General features: G+C 37.8%; 1 protein-coding gene across 2 annotated transcripts in view; it reads left to right on the plus strand.

Annotated features, from left to right (window-relative positions):
• The first annotated feature begins 3,172 nt into the window (after positions 1-3,172).
• Positions 3,173-18,932, plus strand: part of OLFM3 (olfactomedin 3) — a 66,399-nt gene continuing 50,639 nt past the window's right edge. Inside the window, exon 1 of one of the 2 annotated variants that reach the window (XM_068689911.1) lies at positions 3,173-3,440. In XM_068689911.1, the coding sequence (XP_068546012.1) occupies positions 3,372-3,440 (69 nt within the window). In that variant the 5' untranslated portion in view covers positions 3,173-3,371. The remainder of the gene's footprint in view (positions 3,441-18,932) is intronic. The other variant, XM_068689909.1, reaches the window with a different exon arrangement.

Raw genomic sequence — 18,932 nt, forward strand, 5'->3', positions numbered from 1 at the left:
ATGCCATACAGATAGAATTTGATGGGTTTTAAGGATATGAGTAAAAGCTTTGTTAGAAGGAAATGCTCAGAATGAGGTATTCCCTTGCCACTATAGGAGACACAGCAAAAACAAAACCTTCTCATATTAGCTTGAATTTTGTTTAATTTTTCAGATATGTTTTATCAAACTCAATTATTACTCAATTACAGGTAGCAATTGTTAGTAATTTTCATTAGTCTGATTGCAGTCTTTTCTGACTCAGAAATTACTTGTCAGGTTGCAGGAGGATGGACGAGTTAGTCTATTAGGTAGTTTCTTTTTCTCTGTAATGAACCATTAAAATCAAACAGAATAGAATGGGGTCTCTTTATGTCATCCTTATGCATTCTTTTAAAACACATTTTGGTACTTTTGCATGTACCAAACAAATGATTAGTTTCTATAACAGGTGAAAGTATCTGAAGAGTTCAGGAGATCTGATGTCTCACTTTTTTTTCGGGGGCCTTGGGAAGCTTTTGTTTTATTTTTAACTTGTACTCTTCAATATTTTACTGATTTCATAGACAGATGTTCCAAGCAGCATGAGGAAGTGGGCAAACATAGAGCTTTTCTGAAGCTCCTCAGAAAGTTTGCATGCCATGATTAATAGTTCATACATTTTGCCAATTTCATCTACAATAAACTAGGGGGGAAAAAAAAAAAAAAAAAAGGAAGGGAGGAAGGAAGGAAAAGAAGAGTGTAAAGTGATAAAGTGTAGAGGAAGAAAGAGAAGGGAAAATTAAAGAACTAGTCACTGACATATTCTAGTAAAATTCTAAATACCTTTATATCTACCTTTGTGGTTTTAGAATCTATGTGTGTTTTTTGTTTGTTTTTTGTTTTTGTAAGAAATGGGCTATTTTGAAAACGCCATTCACTTCATCCTTTGGAGAACTGTCAGAGTTTTGGTGTTTTGGTACTGTTACTTTACCTTTGCTTGAAGCCACATATACGCAGCTATCCCCTTGATCGGCTCTTATCCTTATTTCATAGAGAATAGAAATGGCTGAAACCAGTCTCCTTTCTGTATCTTTTTGTACTTTCTTTATAGATGGAAACTCTATAATAGGGTATGTATCAGAGGGTATTCTCTTTCCATTGTAAATTCATAGAATTTCAATAGAAACTCATTCATAAATTCTGCAGTTTATTATTATTTTGATCCACACTTTGCAGATCTACCTTACATAGAAATTTAAGACCATATCTTTGAAAAAGACAGTTATGACTGAAAGAAGTCTTCTCTAAGTCATCTTACCATAAAACATACATTTTGATTCACTCACAAAAGCAAACCTGATTATTTTTATCCTGTAAAAAATTCAGAACGCAGAAAGATAATAAATCACTGTAGGGAAAACTGGCATCCTTGATCCAATTATTATGCCACTGATATACAATCCTTTCAGATAGCATGTGGGCAGAACAGATTCTGTTACATGTATCTTTCAGCAGAACTCCTGAAGACATAAGACACCAATCTTGTAGATTTGGAAACAGGTTAGAAAACAGTGCCATTTTCATACTCATTCTAATGAGCACTTAACCAAAACACTCTCCTGGGCTTGAGAACTCACCAACATATTGTACCTAAAAACATCCTTAAATAATATTTTGCACTGCTATTTTGTTTTTTATTGTGATGTTTTTCTTCTTTCTTTAAGAATATTTTTGATCCTATTTTCTTTGTTAAGATTACACAGCACCTGAAAATCCATGACAGCATTAGCTTTTCTGTGGTAGCTGCTGAAAAAGTACAAAGGGAAAATGTAGACCCCAGAAAAGTTAACATCTAATCAAGACCAAAACCAAACCAAACCAAACCAACCAACCAAAAACAACAAACACATGCCAACAGTAAAGCTGATACATTTTGCCATGGAAAACTGGAAAACTCATTTGTATCTCACAACAGAAGTGACAGGTCTGTCTTACTAGTTTCCCTGAATCAATTTCCTTCTCTCCTCTTTAATCCTAATACCAAGCCTGATACAAAAGGAGCTTCTTTTCGTTTCACTTCCTACGACCCCAACCGATAAAACCAAATCAAACCAAAACAATGGGGACGCAGCCAAATAATCCTCTACCTACTTACTGTTTCTACTGCCTACACACAGGAGCTCAGTCCCCAGTTAGCAGCTGTTTCTTCCTCTCCTTTCATGGGAAGATGAAAAGGAAGCCTCCTGCAGGTTCCTAAAGAGAGAGGAATGGTGCTCCAATCACACTGTAATAGGAAAATATGGAAACTTTTCCTTTTCAATCAGCCCCAAGTAGTAAAAATGTGCCAATCCCTCAGAAAAGATGACATCTTACAGTTCCAAGTTTATTTCCTCTCTGTGAGTACTTAAATTACCCTCAGGTTGGTTTTGGTGAAGAGAAGGATGTCTGCTACCACTGAATACTGGAACTGCTGTATATGTTTTAATAAAAGCTAGTAAATCTTACACCGCATCCAGGACCCGGGGCTCTTTCAAACAGAACAGCAAATACTGTTAAGTTCACAACAGCATTTAGAATTGCTGCTATAGGATAGAGCTGTGGGGAGAGAATGAAGAAATGTTTCCTGGTCATCAACTACTAGGATGAAGCGAGCAGGGAGACTCGCTTTTTCTGATGACCACCTAGGCTTAAGTTCTCTGGCCAAATCAGATTTAAAAAAAATAAATAAATAAAGAATACCAGTAACAGTTGCAGGAGAGAAGCCCTTGAGAAAGCACGGAAGGGGACACCCCAAGGCCTCTGGGCACCCCGCTGGGGCCGCTTGGTACCGGGGCTCTGCAGCCCCTTGGGGCTCTGGCAGCCACCTCAGGCAGCCCCCGGGTGAAGCGGAGCGCGGGCTCGGGCGGCTGCTCTCCAGCTGCACCTCAGGCGTGCCCCAGCCCGTCTGAGAACCACTAACGCATGAAACCTAAGGTTATGCTGACTATGGGTCGTGAACTTGAGCGCTGTAAGGGAAACTAATTAAAGCCGTAACCTATTTTACCAGCGCTTTGTTACAGGACGGAGCCGCCACAAGCTCCTCCGCGCAGGAGCTGCCCCGCGAGGGGGCGCCTGAGGGCGTGCGGGCAGCGGGCGGGCGGCAGCCATGATGTCGCATCCTTGCCACCGCCTCCCGGGCCCGAAGTTTGGCGGAGGGGCGGGCCGGGGCGGGCCGGAGGCGGGCCGGGGCAGGGCAGCGGAGCCGCTCCGGCACCACGGGCAGCGCCGTCCTCGCTCGCCCGCGGAATGAGCGGCCCCCGGGCGGCTGCCGCTGCCGCCGCCGCTTCCACTCGGGCTGCGGCGGGAGGCGCGGTGCCCGCGGGGGGAGCGGCGTGAGGCGAGGCGAGAGGCGAGGCGGCCCCGGCGCCAGGATGCGGGCGCCCGGCAGCGTCCCCAGGCTCCTGCTGCTGTCCCTGCTGGCCGCCCTGCACCCTGCCCAGGTAGGAGCCGGCCGGGTGCCGCGGCCGACGGGGCTCGGCGGGCCGGGGCGGGGGGGATCGCGGCAGCAGGAGCGGCCCCGGGCTCCCCCGGGGCTCCCCCGGGGCAGGTGCCGAAGCCGCGGCGGTGCGGGTCTGGAGGAGGTGGCTGAGGAGCAGCACCGCGCTGCGCCGCGGAAATCGCCGCGATGGGCTGAACCCGGCGGGCCTGAGGCGCTGCGGGAGCTCACACCTTGCCAGCCGCCTCCTGGTGCCGTGCCGCCTCCTACCCGGCAAAGTGAGGAGAGGGAGAGGATCGCGGGGCACTGCGGGCACCCCCCCAGCAGCCCGCTCCGCTGTGCGGGTGAATGTCCCCCCCGCGGCACCGCTCGGGTGCCAGGCAGCCCCGTGAGACAGGATTTGGCTCTTCTGACAGTTTGCTTTTCCCTTTTAAATAATTGAATTAGTCGTATAAAATACGCACGGAATTTCCAACAGCGTGAAAAGGGTGTTCCTGCTACGAAAATATAAAGATGGAACTTAATAAGCAATTCGGTGAAAAACAGATTTACAGCTGCAGTAATCATAAGATACGGTGACAACATAAAAGGAGATGATATATGATTAATAACATTAGCTAATAATGAATTATAGCCATATGTTATTAAATAGCAGCTATTTGACAGCATCGCTATCGCTGTGTTCTGCAGAGACTCGTATCAGGCGGGGAACAGGAGTTCCTCAGCTGTGTGAGCCCGAGCACATGGCCACATCGCAATCACAGGTTTCCAGTCATTGCTCTGCCTTCTGGTACACTTAGATCTCTTGCAGGCAAAGAGGCTGCCTGAAGACAGGATAAACACAATTTGTATCACTGTCTATCCACAGAAGAGTAAAACCACTAATGAAGTGGATGACCTTCAGCTGGCAGAATTTTGCTTAGTTTAGGTGTCAGAGATATGCCCCATAACAACACTGGGAAGAAATGTTCCATCCTAGGTGTCTGTTACCATCGAGCACTGAAAAGCAGGATGCACCACTGGAATGGAACTGCATAAATTATCTCTGAAACTTTGCTTCTAGTCCTTTGTGCTGTGGCACACTGTGCAGAGGGCAGAAAAATGGCCTTTTAGTCATTGCTGTGTGTGACATTTTCAGGGATATTAAAATGTTCGTTGCAGGCCCTTTTAACTCCATGAAGAGGTCATGAGCCAGAAGCTCTAAAGTCCTTAAGAATATGTAAAAACAAGAGCCCCTTAATCCAAGTCTGCTTTTTATCAGAGATAAATTGGGTTTTCAGAAATTAAAACAGGAGAACAAATGGTTATTCAGATCCTTGATTAAGATACTGCTCCACTTTAAGCATATGAAAAGGTGCCACATATAGATGACAGATGATAGTTGAGTTTTGTTGATGTATTTCTGTGAAAAATGATGTATGCAAAATGACTACAAGGTCTGTGGGTTTGGTTTTGTTTGTTTGTTTTCAGCAAATAAATACAAGTTATGATTGAAATCACTTTAAAAATGGAAGCAATCCTCAGGTATTTAGCTTACTTTATGCTAAATGGAATAACAATGTTCTGCCCTGCAGGTTTGGAAACAAATATATTACGTGAAATTAGTATTAGGAAACAATGAGGTGATTATTTCCTTCTTTTACAAATAATTGTGCAACATGCTCATGACTAGACACAACTTTTTAGATGCCCTTGACACACACAAATGAAAATAAATCATGACAGATGTTTCAAAGCATGCCACAGTACATTCCTATTAATGTTCTGCATAATATCTAAGTAATAAATAATTTCTGTAACTCATCTATTACTTTTAAATATTTCCAAGAAAAAAAAATAAGAAAAAAAAAGCTTTGATTTAGAACTAGCTATCACTGACTTTAAAGACTGTTGTCCACAGGCACTCTTACTATGACAGGGGTTTTATGCTAAACTTACTGTGTTATCTACTCATTGTAAAGTATTTAAGTATTGCCATCTTATGGTAATATGTGCTAAAAATATGTATAGTTTATTCTTAAATTTCTGGCACATTAAAATTTTATTTCAATTGCAGTAATTTATTGCCCATGTTGTATTTTTATGTCTTTTTTTCTGCTAAGCTTGATGTAGAATATTGACCTGCTCTGGAAATTAGCCTTTAACAAATGGAAGACAGCTCACTAATGATTAATTTTAAATACTCTTAATGCTAATTGTAGAATATCAATTTTAAGACACATTAAAATGTCACATCTGTTAATTTGATTCTAATTTTGCTCTGTATTTATACTGAAAAATACAAGGAAATTATTCATTATAATGTGTTTCAGTAAAGTTTTATTTCCAGCAGGATGATTAGATATTCAGCAGGAAGCCAACTATATAAAAAGACTTGGAATATAAAATCTTTCCTTTCTCCTACATGCAAAAGCAGTATCTTGAAAGAATGAACTATTAAGTACTAGGAAATTTCTAAGAGTTACTGCTAGATGGCATCTCTGTGCTGCTTTTCTGCAAGCCTGGAGTTTTCTGAAATGACCTTCATAGTATACAAAGTGGACTTCTTTTGTAAGTGTTATTTTGGTGGCCATCATTTGATCGCTATATCCAAATAACCACAGCAGTATAACCAAGTGAGCATTTTAGAGTAATGTAATGCTGCACCAGACAGGGAACAAGCTCAGCAGGTCTAGATGCTGTTTTTTAAGTTTGATTTTTGAAGATTTAAACAGATCTGAAAATAGGTATTTTTCAATGCAGTCAATAAAATTTATGCCTTTAACTTTTATAATGGTTGTATATCCTACACCTGGTGGGTTTCTATTCTTTGAACTTTGCCAAAAGAAGTGTTTCAAAGGAAGACTGGTGGGTCCAGTCCCAAACAGGAGCTATGTGTAGTATCATTAAGGACAGTTGCAAAAAGCATCTGTTGTCTATGTTTATTGCTTGCGACAATAGGATCTTTGGGAGCATTAACATAAAAAAAAAAAAAAAAAAAAAGCAAATTTGAAAAGTTAACTGTTTTTGAGTGCACCCGTAACTTCTGCAGTTTGATCTTTGGAACAGCCATGTTTCTAGATTTCAAAAATCCACAATGTTCACACATCAGCAGACTACGCAGCTAGCTGCTAAAATCCTTCTTTTTCCCAGAGACCAACAGAACTTGTTTGTAGGAAGAGTGCATTACTTTAACGCTGCTTCAGAGTATAATTTAATTCATCTCTACTGTGAGAGTGTATAACAAGGATATTATGTACAAACAAGGGTTACCGTAATACACAATTTTTGTTGGAAATACTGAGTCATAGTACTATAATACAGCGAAAAATTGTGTGGAAATCTCATTATCTTTTTGGAAATTAATTGACACTGTTTTCCACAGTATTAGTCATTAGTCAATATGAAAATCGTATAGAATTATTTAACCTACAGGATTTAAGAATGCTCTAAATAAAGAATTGCTGAATATATATGGTCAACTCTTGCCTTAACATTTCTGAGCAATGTGATTCAAAACCCAGTGAAGAGCAGTCCAGAGCTGTCTGTGTCCTGTGTCTTCTCCCAGATACGTTACTCTCAGTCCAGTAACTTCAGTCAATGGGTAACAGTTTGCAGAAATGCAGTTTAATAGCTGTCGAAACAACACACAGCTATAACTCTAAAAATGTGTTTCTAGTTGCCTACAGATTGAGCAATTATAAATTTCCAGTTCAAATCCTTGCAATTCGTAAGAGACCTATTAAGAAATGAACAGGAAATCCTCAGAGAAGCCCCAGTATACTTTGGGCACTGAAATACCCTTTTTCAATACTTTAGTATGACACAAATGCTTCAGGGCATCACTTCAGCGTTCTTACTGGATCTTCACTGAAAACCAAGTAAAATTTAAAAATCCTTGTGTAAATCTTTGCAGCAATAGTATTTTGAAGACCATCTTTCACCAGAACGTCAATCTATTGTACTGCTTCACTTCACAGGGCAGTAGATTTCTTGTCTAAGATGAAATTGAGAGAAGGGAGGACTTTGTGTGCCTGGGTTTAAATACAGAACTCTTTCCACAAAGGAGAATGCCAGCATGCAGGAACACATAGATAGCTTTACAGATAGAAAAACATTCAAGAGTTAGATGTTTTTATGTACTTCAAGAATGCCCAAAGAAGATCAAAGAGCTTATGTTGTACTTGTTTAGTATAATGAGGTCATGTGTACTACTTTCCACATGGTCAGCTAATAAATGTGCACTTGGTGCACCTGCAGAACAGAACAATTTGCTGTTCACCTGATCTGACCGTCATTTTTCAAAAAAATCTTTTTCAAAATATGACAGCTCCGAATCTGCCTCCTTCAGCTTTTTTTTACTGACTTTTTATTTTTCTAAGAGGTAACGATCTTAATGTGTTCACAAGGGGATCTCTTAAGAACCCTTGAAGTGCACAACATCAATCTTCATATACTTAGTCTTGGCATTAATGATGTTTTTGGTGAGTTTGCTAAGAAGAAAAAATGGATGATAAATATCTTAGCCATTCCTTTATTCAGTCAACTGGGAATTTTTCCTAATACTAGAAAGAAATACGTTTTCTAGAGGACATAACTCCTCTTACTTCAGTACTAAATTATCTTTACCAGCCATTCAGAAAGTCGATTCTTCTGTTCATCATATTTGCTCTGGGACACACTGCCTATTAACTGCAAAGAATGGCACATCTTATCCAAGAAGTAAGAATATTAGTAAAACAAAAGTGCAAAGGTGTACAACTTTGCGGAGAACTCTTATTCAGAAATTGATAAAAAGTTACAACTTTAACAATTCTGATTATGACACATTATTTATCTGAAGGACACTGATCCACCACTGATGGCCACCTGATACCTTTCACAGGCTGAGATACAATTAATTCAAAATGAAGGAATCCAGCATGACAAGTTAAGGGAGCATTTGCCTCTGGGAATTTAAAATTCACATTACAATGTCTGGGTGATGGTGAAGCCTAGGACAATTCTTAGATTGTTTCTTAAAGTTGAGCACAGTGTTGAGAGATGTATCTCAGAAAAAAAGGAGTGAACTCGGATGTTACCTGTTATGTCGGAGCATAGAGAAATCAGAGACACTTCACTCCGAGCATGGACTGCAGCTTCAGTTATTTTCATTAAGTGGTTCCAATCTTAAAGGTAATTGCACTCCTATCAGCAGCATAATTTATCAGAACACTTGAAACTATTTCAAAAATGTTACTATTTTTAGTGTCTTTGTTTTATTCCTGTCATTAAAGGTGTTTAAGGTCTAACCTTGGTTTATCTGAAATTAGAGAATTCATGTCTCTGCCTGAAAGGACACCAGAATACTAAATTATAAGGCCCTTTGTTACTGTGTCCTGCTTTTATTACTCACTTCTCAGTGTTTTTAAACTTGTTTTGTGGCAAACTGGACTACTGGCCAGCAGATAACTTGTTTAATATGCAAATAAAAGAGGCGTGTAACCTTATTTACAGTAACACAGATTATTTTATCCCTGTTGGGAGCAGTTCTAAAAGATTTTTTATTAACAGGGAAATACCGTGTGTTGTGTGTACCGGACAAAGGAAATCGTTACCATTTGTCTAGCTAGCTCTGTGTAGACTAAAACTAAATGACCCGTAGCCTTCATTTTTACTGACCACCTTCTAGAAATAGTTTCCTAATATTTTTTCTCACAATACGAGTGATTCATATTAATGAACTCAACATACCACGCAACTTCCATACTTAGAGGAGGTGACAGTGAACACAAAATGTTGGTGGTATAAGCAGTTAACATTAAGGACAGAACTCTGTTAATGATGTATAGGGTATAGGTATATAGGGTATACCCAGCAATTTGATTCCTTGAAGTTTCATTGTGGTATCACACGTACTATATGCTTTTCCGTACCATCCTATACCCTCTTCAATTTCATGACAGAAGCTGACCTATCACAAAAGCAAAAGAAACAGCCAGGCATATTTGTCATAACTCACTAAACAATCATAACTTGGAACTTCAGTTATAGCCAAAAGGAGGCTGCATAGGAAATACCAGGCCTGCAGGTAGGAATTTTGTAAACTCTTACCTAGCTGCTTCTGTATGCACTTTATGTACTTTTTTTTTTTCCCCACAGAAAATAAAAATGTAATATGAAATTATTCACAAAACATCCAGTATTTATTAAAACTTCTTCCTCAAGAAAAAAATAAAATAATTTTAATATTCTGACCCCCTTCTGAGCCTTTCTCACTTAAATTAAACCACTTCAAGCAGCCCCAAATAACACAAATGTAATTTTTTCATCCTTCAGTTCCTTCAAGAACAAAGTCATCTGCCTGCTGCACTGCTATCTAACCAAACAAATCCTTGCAACTGTGGAATGCAGATTTAATCTTTTTATTCCTTCTATTTATTACTTCACTGAAAAACGTATGTTCATCAGCAGAACAATAGCTTAAGCAAATGCTGGAAGCAAGTAACCCACTTCACTCCTGTGGTTTGGGGAAATACTGTTAACATCCTCCTGCAGCTGTTAAGTAACTCCTAAGGGAAGGGGAACAGGTAGAACAAGTGGAAAAGATTCTGTTCAGAGGACTGCATCTTCGTGAGCTCTACAATTAAGTGCCTATCACTACATTGTAAATAATGTTAAACTATTGGTGCATGTTATTAAAAAATGCAGTTTAAAGATATTTTAATGAACCCATTGCTTTTTTGTTTGTTTGTTTAGAACTCCTGCTTTAGGAAAATACTATAAAATGTGTTTCAGTGTATTGCTTTCAAGGTGATAACTAAGCATTTAAATCATTTTCCACATCCGAAATTGTAAATGCTATTTGAGTTTGGCCATTAGTCTTAAAATTGGTTTTATAGATATACAAACTTCAATGTATTTAGAATATATTACTACATCATTATTTACTCAAATTAAACTGTTCTGTGCAAGTCCCAGCCTCAGTACTGCAATTATTTTTTTCTTATTCATTTTTCCATATAGCCTTTTACACAGTATTCTAACAAATCCACCTTCTAATAAGATTCTGAGCATTTTCAATATACGGTATTGAGACTTTTCCAAGAAAATACGAAGTAAACAGTGTAGCTGTAACACCAAGATACTTTACCAAGAAACAAACAATACATGGAGTACAGACTGCGATTCCAACAACTGCATTAGCTTTCTCAGATTAGATGTAATTTTGTAGTGAAACTTACCTGCTTTTCAATGTGAGCTATCAGTAATTTGCTTTCTTTTTTGGCTGGTCTGGGTCTAAGTGAACCAGATCTGAAGTGAACCCCCTGAACTGAATAGGCATTTCATTGTTCTTATTTTGTAGAGGTAAAGACAGCCCATTAGTTGTAGCTTAGTGGCAGATCATTATTTTCAAATTATCTATTGTTAACATCATTGAATCCAAGTTCTTAAGAGCTGAGGTTCCCCAGCAACACCACACTGCAAATTGCCCCAGGCCCAGCATCACCTCCTGACCCATCCCTGTTCCACCTCTGCTTCACCAAACTCATCAGACCTTTCACTGTCCATTTTAAGGCACTAAATCTACACAGCACTGCCCTTTTTAGAAGGGAGATATGGTCTTCTTTTTCACTATTCTGCACTATTCTCAACTTTTTAATAATTCTAAAGATACACAGGATTGTACTTATGACATTCATTCTGTTTGCATGGTCATAAAATTTCCAGAGGCTATGGCATGTGAGCTTGGCAGAAAAATTACAAAGAAATTGTCTTAAAGGCAAGATCTCTCTTACATATCATAATTTACTAAGCCATGTAATGCTGGAGGGTGTTTTTTTCCTTTTTTTTTTTTGTTTTGTTCTTTGCTTTTCTTCTTTTCTTGCATATTAGCAAGAGCTGACTAATTCTTCAACCTTGCCACTGCAAGAGTACATATATAGTACTTGTACTAAACATGACCACAGATCCTGCTGTCCTCTAGTTTTTACAGTAAAGGTCCTTTCAGCTCTGTGCCCTGAAGGTAAGTATCTTAACTTTTGAGTGTGATATGAATTATCATATAGATGATGGTATGAAAAATTCAGGTGACTGGTTTGCCTTTATAATGAGATTTCAGATCAATATTATTTGCTGTCATCGCAGGTATTTATGCCTGAGATGCATATCAGGCAGAGTAACGAACAAGACCCTTCCCAAGCATAAAGTAGGGAACTTTTCATATCTAATAGGTAATTCAGATCAGGAGAAATCAACGACCAATTAAGTCTGGTATCCTATTACAAAAGTCACATAAGCTCAGACATGACAAAAAGCTTCAACTAAATTAATAAAGAAAAAAATGTTATTAAGTAATAATCACATTAGTCTATCATTAAGATTACTGCAGAAATGAATGGCAAAAAAAAAAAAAAAAAAAGTCAACAAAATCAGAACTGCTAAGCTTTGACATTCCTGGAGAACTGTGACCTTGTGCATTATTTACAACACTCCCTGCACAAATAGTCCTCAAACTGACAACAAATGGAGAGCTTGTTGGAAACACCTTATTCGGAGAAAAGATTTCTGCAAAATAGAGTTGAGTCTGACACCTCAGCTTAGCCAAGGAATTATTTTAAAATATAAGTTTCATTGTTCAAAGAATGTTCAAAATTGTGGTTGTTGGCTTCTAGGTAAAATTACATGTCCTATGGAATCAGCATCATTCAACATACTTTTCTTTTGAATTACCCTTCCTAATACACACATTGATTTACTTTTTAAATCAGTGTCTATTATTCAGATACACAAAAAACCTTGTTCAAAGTGTCAGTTACAACGTTATATTCACTTTATTCAGTTTGGGCATCGTTGCTATTCTGGTAACTGATTTATATTGAACAGCAGTTACTCAACGTGCTTTCAGACCAGTAACTTTGCTTTTGTGGGTGTCACCAGGAAATAGTTTGTGGAATTCTGCACTGGGCAAAAAGAAACCCCTGCAGAAGTCTCTGATACAACCACTGTACAAGAAGCAACTAGGCAATAGTGAGAGCCTTGAACTTTTGGGGGAAATGAAAGAAGGATCTTGATGTAATACTGGCAGTAGCTGTAGTATTCGGATTTACTAAGCTTTAGATTTGACAAGTCAGAAAGCTACGCTAATGGTAAGGTTCACCTCTGTTGTGTATACAGAAGAAAAAAATTACCAGATGCTACTGGTATTCAGATTATATCCACAGGTGACTGTCAAAAATAAAATAAATTGCTCTTGCTTATAGCTCTCTTCCATTTAGAAATGAGATTTATTTAGGAGTATGCAGTTGAAGCTATATCTCTATATGTTTATTTCTAAACAATTTTGAATGATTCATTCAACTTTGAAAACTCCCTTTTTTTACTAACATTCCTATAAAATCTTGAGCTAAAAAAAAGATCTTAGATTTCTTACTGAACATTCTGACTCATTCAATAGAAGATAATTCTGACACACACCAGAAGTAGGAAATCAGTATTAAGACTTGGAATCCATCTCCTGGCTAGTATCTGAGGGATAAACCTTGTTCCTTTTTAATACCCATGGGTATGATGTTTAACATGCCTTTCAGCAGCTACACTTTAAATTCAGTCTGGTGCTCCATCAAAAAAATATTTCCTTTTTATTTGTGAGGGTGATCAAATACTGGAACAGGCTGTCCAGGAAGGCTGTGGAGTCACCATCCTTGAAGATGTCCATCCTGACTGGACAGAGCCCTGAGCAACCTGCTCTAGCTGACCATGTTCCTATGAGAGGCTGGATGCTGCAGAAATGAAGACGTAAGGTTAAGCAGGTTAAGTTACTGAGTTCATCTCCATACAGTGGAAATGAACAACCAGTTAATGTTTTCTCAAATGCTTCCACAAATCGGTTTCCAAATGAATGTAACAATAGTGGTAGATAATAAAAAATAAAAATAAATTAAAATTATTATTATTATTATTATTATTATTATTATTAATAATAATAATAATAATAATAATAATAATAATAATAATAATAATAATAATAATAAATAAAAAATAAGATAAAATCCTGATATGACCTAACTGCCCAATTCTTCTGTTAAATAGAAACAGTCATTTTTTTTCTCTTTGGGGATTTTCCTGAAGCACATGCAATTAAGTATTGTCTAATGCTTACTTTCTCCTTCTCATTAGTATTCTTGGACATAAAACATTTGCACTGTGTGATTTGACTGTTTTAATTGACCCTAACTCTTAAGCACTAATGTTATCTTTTCACTTGCTAATTATTTTCGCTCTCTCCAGAAATTAGTCTCTTAGGCAATATTTTTCTTGTTAAAATATCATTGTTTTCTTATCCATTGTCGTGTATTTCAGTTCAGGTTCTGAAGACTTGCCATATCATCTCACCTTTGGTTTCCCAAACATTCATAGTTTTTAGGAATGTAAACTACTACTACAAGTGATATCCTTCTTTTCTATCTTTTTTTTTCTTCTTCTTCTGTGCAAAATATGCTATTATTAGTTAATTTCATACCAAAGCCCTTAGTTTTCTCCTTTCTTCACCTTTCAGAATGCTGTTATACTCCTTGTTTGCAATCGGGATATTTTCTGACCAGCCGTGTTCCTTATAAGCCCTTTTAGCTGCTAAGCATTTGCTTCTGCTATATTCAGTTGCCTTCAAAGGATGGCCTCATTTTCCAGGAATCTTTTGGATCTTTTTCAGTTTTAGGAGACCCCTAAGCATTTTGTTAAGTTTTGACAAATTCCTCCAGTTGTCTCCAAGTCACTTAATGTGCTTAATTTATTTAATAAATTTATTTTAATAAAAATTAAAACCAAATCTTCTGAGCTACATGTAAGTGCAGCTAAGAAAGACATCCCAAGATGTCAAGAATTCATGTTGATTCTGGTTCATGCACCATACTTGTCTAATTTTACTTAAAAAGGACAAAACAGACTGATCTGATAACTTGTTCCTTGGACTGGAAGGACATTCAGCTATCCTTGCAAGGGCATGTATCCAAACTCTGAAACTGTTACTCCAATTAATATCAGTTAAACTAAAATGTCTCATGACAGGCGGGGTATCGCTGCCCCCAATATATATATTTGTTGCTGTGAGGAGGCCATGCTTTAACACAAGCCTGCTTAAAATAGCAGTGACCGTAGGAGGAGGAACTTATGATCAGCATACCTACCACCACCCGTTTAAACACGAGCTTAACAAATGTCTTAAATAATCTCCTTGATTATTTTAAATAGTGCTTAGGGTTCCACCAAAGGATTGACTTGTTCATTGATCAGTCAGAGACGACCTGGCCTGTGAGCAGTGAGACATCTTTGCAGCTCCCCTCAGGTTTGTCACCCACTGAAACCAAGGTCCAAGGGCAGCCTGATGAAATGCCCGTAACTGGTCCAATGTGGCATTGTAGCCATAGCACATACCCAAGGCTCACAGCTTGCAAGCACTCTCAAAAACCCAAGCTTAGGAAGTCAGTTTAGCAGAAAAATGCATTCAAACACTTCTTTGCTACTTCAGTTGTCACATGGCACATAGAAATTTTTTCTTCTGAAGCATGTTGTTGGAACAATGCCTGCATTATAAATGCCAAATATATGAGATATCTGACTATCCTATAGGGCAGACTACAAGATCAATCTTAAATAGCAGGCTGTGATGCAGTGATAGCTGGTGATGGGAAGAAGGATGGCAGGTATAAGTTAGCACACTGTTCTGAACAGTGGGCACACTGTGAAAAAGGCACTAAGTACACTGAACAGTGGAAAGAATAGTCCTGCCAAATGACATAGTGTGAGATTAAAGTAAATAATTCTGCTGGAAACACTGAAATTTTAAGTATCTGAAAAAACATATCTTCAGGACTGTTTTGTCTTTCATAAAGGTACTCATCTATTAATAAAAGAGCATATTAAAAATAGGTCTATACAGTACCAAAGTAAATTGGAACTGGGATTTATTTAATTTAAAAATACATTACTGTTTGGCCAGCAAATAGCCACAGCAGCAAAGCTAGGTTCACTTCTCACTTCCAGATCAATCAATCTTGAGTTAGAATATGTTACTGTGTCTATTACTAGTCAGCCAGCCCATGCCCATCAAAGATGATCTCCGACTGGACGAGCACATCAGTGCAAGATGCCTATAAAAGAAAATGAGGATGAACAAGATGAAGTGATTCAATGTTTTCCTTTCCTAATGCAGTGTCCACAGTAGATAGGAAGAAAACCAGAAATAAAATCTTCCACAAATACTCATTCCAGTTTTAAACAAGCATAGCTTAAAAATATTTGTGCTCCTTTTTTAGCAAGCAAAATTAATGACAGAGGAGAACGTTATGTGAATATTGTAAAATATTTTTGACAACGAGTTTATAATTTGTACTTGCATATGTACAGTTTTGCCTGCTCATTAAAGAAATATCAATACATTTTATGGCTTATCAACCCAGAGTAACTCAAACTTTAGTATTCAGATTTGTGAATTATTCATAGAAGCTACACATCAGGAACTATTTATGGAAATGTTGCTGAAAATAGTACTCTATGTTTAGATTGACTCTAGTTAAAAAGGAAGCTAATTTTGTTAAATTGTTTAGATCACAGTATCTTTATATTTATTTTGAGTATATAGTGCAGTCTATTTTTAACTCTGCTGGCAGTGTGTTTCTCAGCACTTCTTAGAAGCCTATGATACAACAACACTTCTACTACTGCAATTTTTATTTCCCAGTTATTCATACTCAGGTATTGAGTATAAATACTCAATATTCCCTACTACTGTTTGTAGCGGAACCACCCAAAGTTTATGTGGAAACAATTACCTCTCTCTCATTCCACTATCTAACGTTTCAAAATCAGAACCTGTAAGTATCACTTAAGTAACACTTACAAAGCAATATCTGTTTTTACTCACTGCTGGGAAGGGAAATGTATTCTCCTAAAGTTCTTGCTAAAAAGTATTTCCATACCATTATGGAAGACAGCAGAGAAAATAGGCAAGGGGTCTCTGACTCATTGCGTAGACTCGAGGATAAAAAGGGATAGAAAAGGTACAGTCACTGAAACCTTGCAGGAAAATATCAAGTACTATTCAGTGGCAGGAAAGAGTGAACGAGTAAGGGGTAACTGCTTTTTCTTCAAAATATATCTGAGAAGTGTGTCAAAAAACAAACAAAGCAAGGAACAAGCTACAATCTATTTGAAATACAATCTTACACAGTATGATTTACAGCTGCTCCCAAGTTTTTATCATTCTCTTTAGCCATCACTTTAAAGTACCTTGCAACAAGGAGAAAAATGTTCTTTCCTGCTACTTTTCTACTTTCATGCCACAATAGACTTTGAAGTCATTTATTCAAACCTTTAAATAATGTGCACAATTACATAAATACGTTTACAAGGATAAGTGGAAATAATTAGCTGCTTAAATTTATTTTTTTTTCACTTTTATTTGCTTATTTTTTTCTTCTGTAATTATATAGATCTTTGAATGAAGTGTCTATACAGATAGATAGCTGGATATTCATGAACAGAAGGAAAAAAGTCTCATTAGGTGTTGCCATAAATGAAAACACTACTTTAAGATGAAATGGCATTTTCTTTGCTGCTACCAAGACATGAAATAGCATTTCTAAGTCTTAGTATTCTCTCACATTGCACTGACTTAAGGAAACATTAAGGTAATACCTTAATACCACCAATATTTACAAAATATATATATATAATACATATATATATATATATATAAAATTCTTACTTATTTTATATCTTACTCATTTTGTTTATTTCAAGACCATTTTTCTACTAGATTTTCACTAAAATATGTATACATACAATTTCAAAGTTGTGAGCTTCAGTACTCGCAGAAAAGCAAGAAGGCAACTTCTATGTTTTCTCATCCATCTAGGAAACAAATACCATACCATGGACTTACTATATAACATATATTTATGTATTATTATTATATGTAATATTATTATATAACTATTATATAGGATATGTAAGTGAATATATAATTATGAATGGATACAGTGTGTAGATTTGTCTTGAACTCAATCTTTAAGCTAAAAGAACTTGAACCAAATCTTTAATCATGTTCCTGGGAGATGTTAACCCATCCTCTTCTGTGTCTGTCCAATTTCTTTTTCCTCCTGAGGAAATCCTACAGTAGGCAGAATAAACTACAGATAACTTCCATATGAGAAAGTGTAAAGAAGACTGTTATTTTGGGATCCATGGGGGATGCATATAGCACAATTTCAAAGTCATAAGTTTCCTTGTTCTGTAGCTACAAAAGGCGTGCGTTGGAGTTAAGTTAGTCTGAGGTACAGTTGAAAAGCATTAGAACACCTAGGCCAATGTTTCTGCTCAAGGATCGATAGTTGCAAACAGTATCTGCACTGCAGCAGGCAAATAGAGGCAAAGACCAGGGATTGACTTATGACCACAGAACATCAGACAGGCATCTGATTCTAAAAGTTCTGTTTACCCAAGGGAGGCAAAGGCCTGAGCTGTTTTACAGCTTTTATTTATTTATGCTGGAAAGTTATAAAGACATTGTATCAGAAAAATACAATCACACTGCACTCCAAAGCAAGTCCTTGGGGGAAAGAATGATTTTATTTTCCTATTTCAGAGCTCTTTTTCTTTTAGTGCCTGAAAAAATAAAACTTTTTGAAAGTTTCTCAAACTTCAGATTGCTTAGTTACTTTTGCTCTGGGATTTCTGAAGATTCAAAAGGGGGACTGAGGGGGAAGCCCTCTTACACTGAGAACTGTAAAAGCCAACATATGAGTGCTGCAGGAAAGGGAGAATGGAAATTAATTCCTTCATTAACACCAGATGAAGTGACTGTGCCCTAAGGGAAGGAGCCAGGCACAGCAGATCAATGCAGACAGCATATTGCTTGGATCGTTCTGTGACTTTGGATATTTCCAAGAACAGACCAGAATTTTACTAAGGATGCCAGAAGCTGTAACCCTTCTGATAAGCCCTTTTGCTTTGGCCATTCAGGTTGTATGTGGTACAAGAGAATAACATAAAATTATCTTCTCTCTGGCCTCTGCTTCTAGCTGGAAGGTGCTCCAGCCCAAAAGCACTGTTAGCAGTCAGGCAGGCAGAATTGTACCAGTTGAGGGTCTGACCCTAACCAACCTCTGCCATAATTTTGTGGTGCTACCAAGTCCTAAGGTGATCCTGCCATCCCCAAGCCAGTAATTACTGGTTATACCTGGAATGACACCTACCCATCACTAAAAAGCTCAGGGAATGGTACAGAATCAGGCCACCATTTAACCTCCCAGCCCACATTCCCTTCTCCTCAGTAAAGTAATGCTACACTGAAATAAAACGATGTTCTGGGAGGCATTTCTGTCACCCATTCTAGCACTAAAGAGCAGTCTGACTGTTTCATGTGCGGCAAAATTCTTGATCATCTTTTCTCTTCTGCTTGAAAGATTTTTAACAAAGAAAACAATGCTACCATTTGTGACAAACAGTTGTCCATTATTACAGGTTGCTCTGAGCTGAC

Source organism: Anas acuta, chromosome 8, assembly GCF_963932015.1.
Source record: "Anas acuta chromosome 8, bAnaAcu1.1, whole genome shotgun sequence".
Classification (NCBI taxonomy): Eukaryota; Metazoa; Chordata; class Aves; order Anseriformes; family Anatidae; genus Anas; species Anas acuta.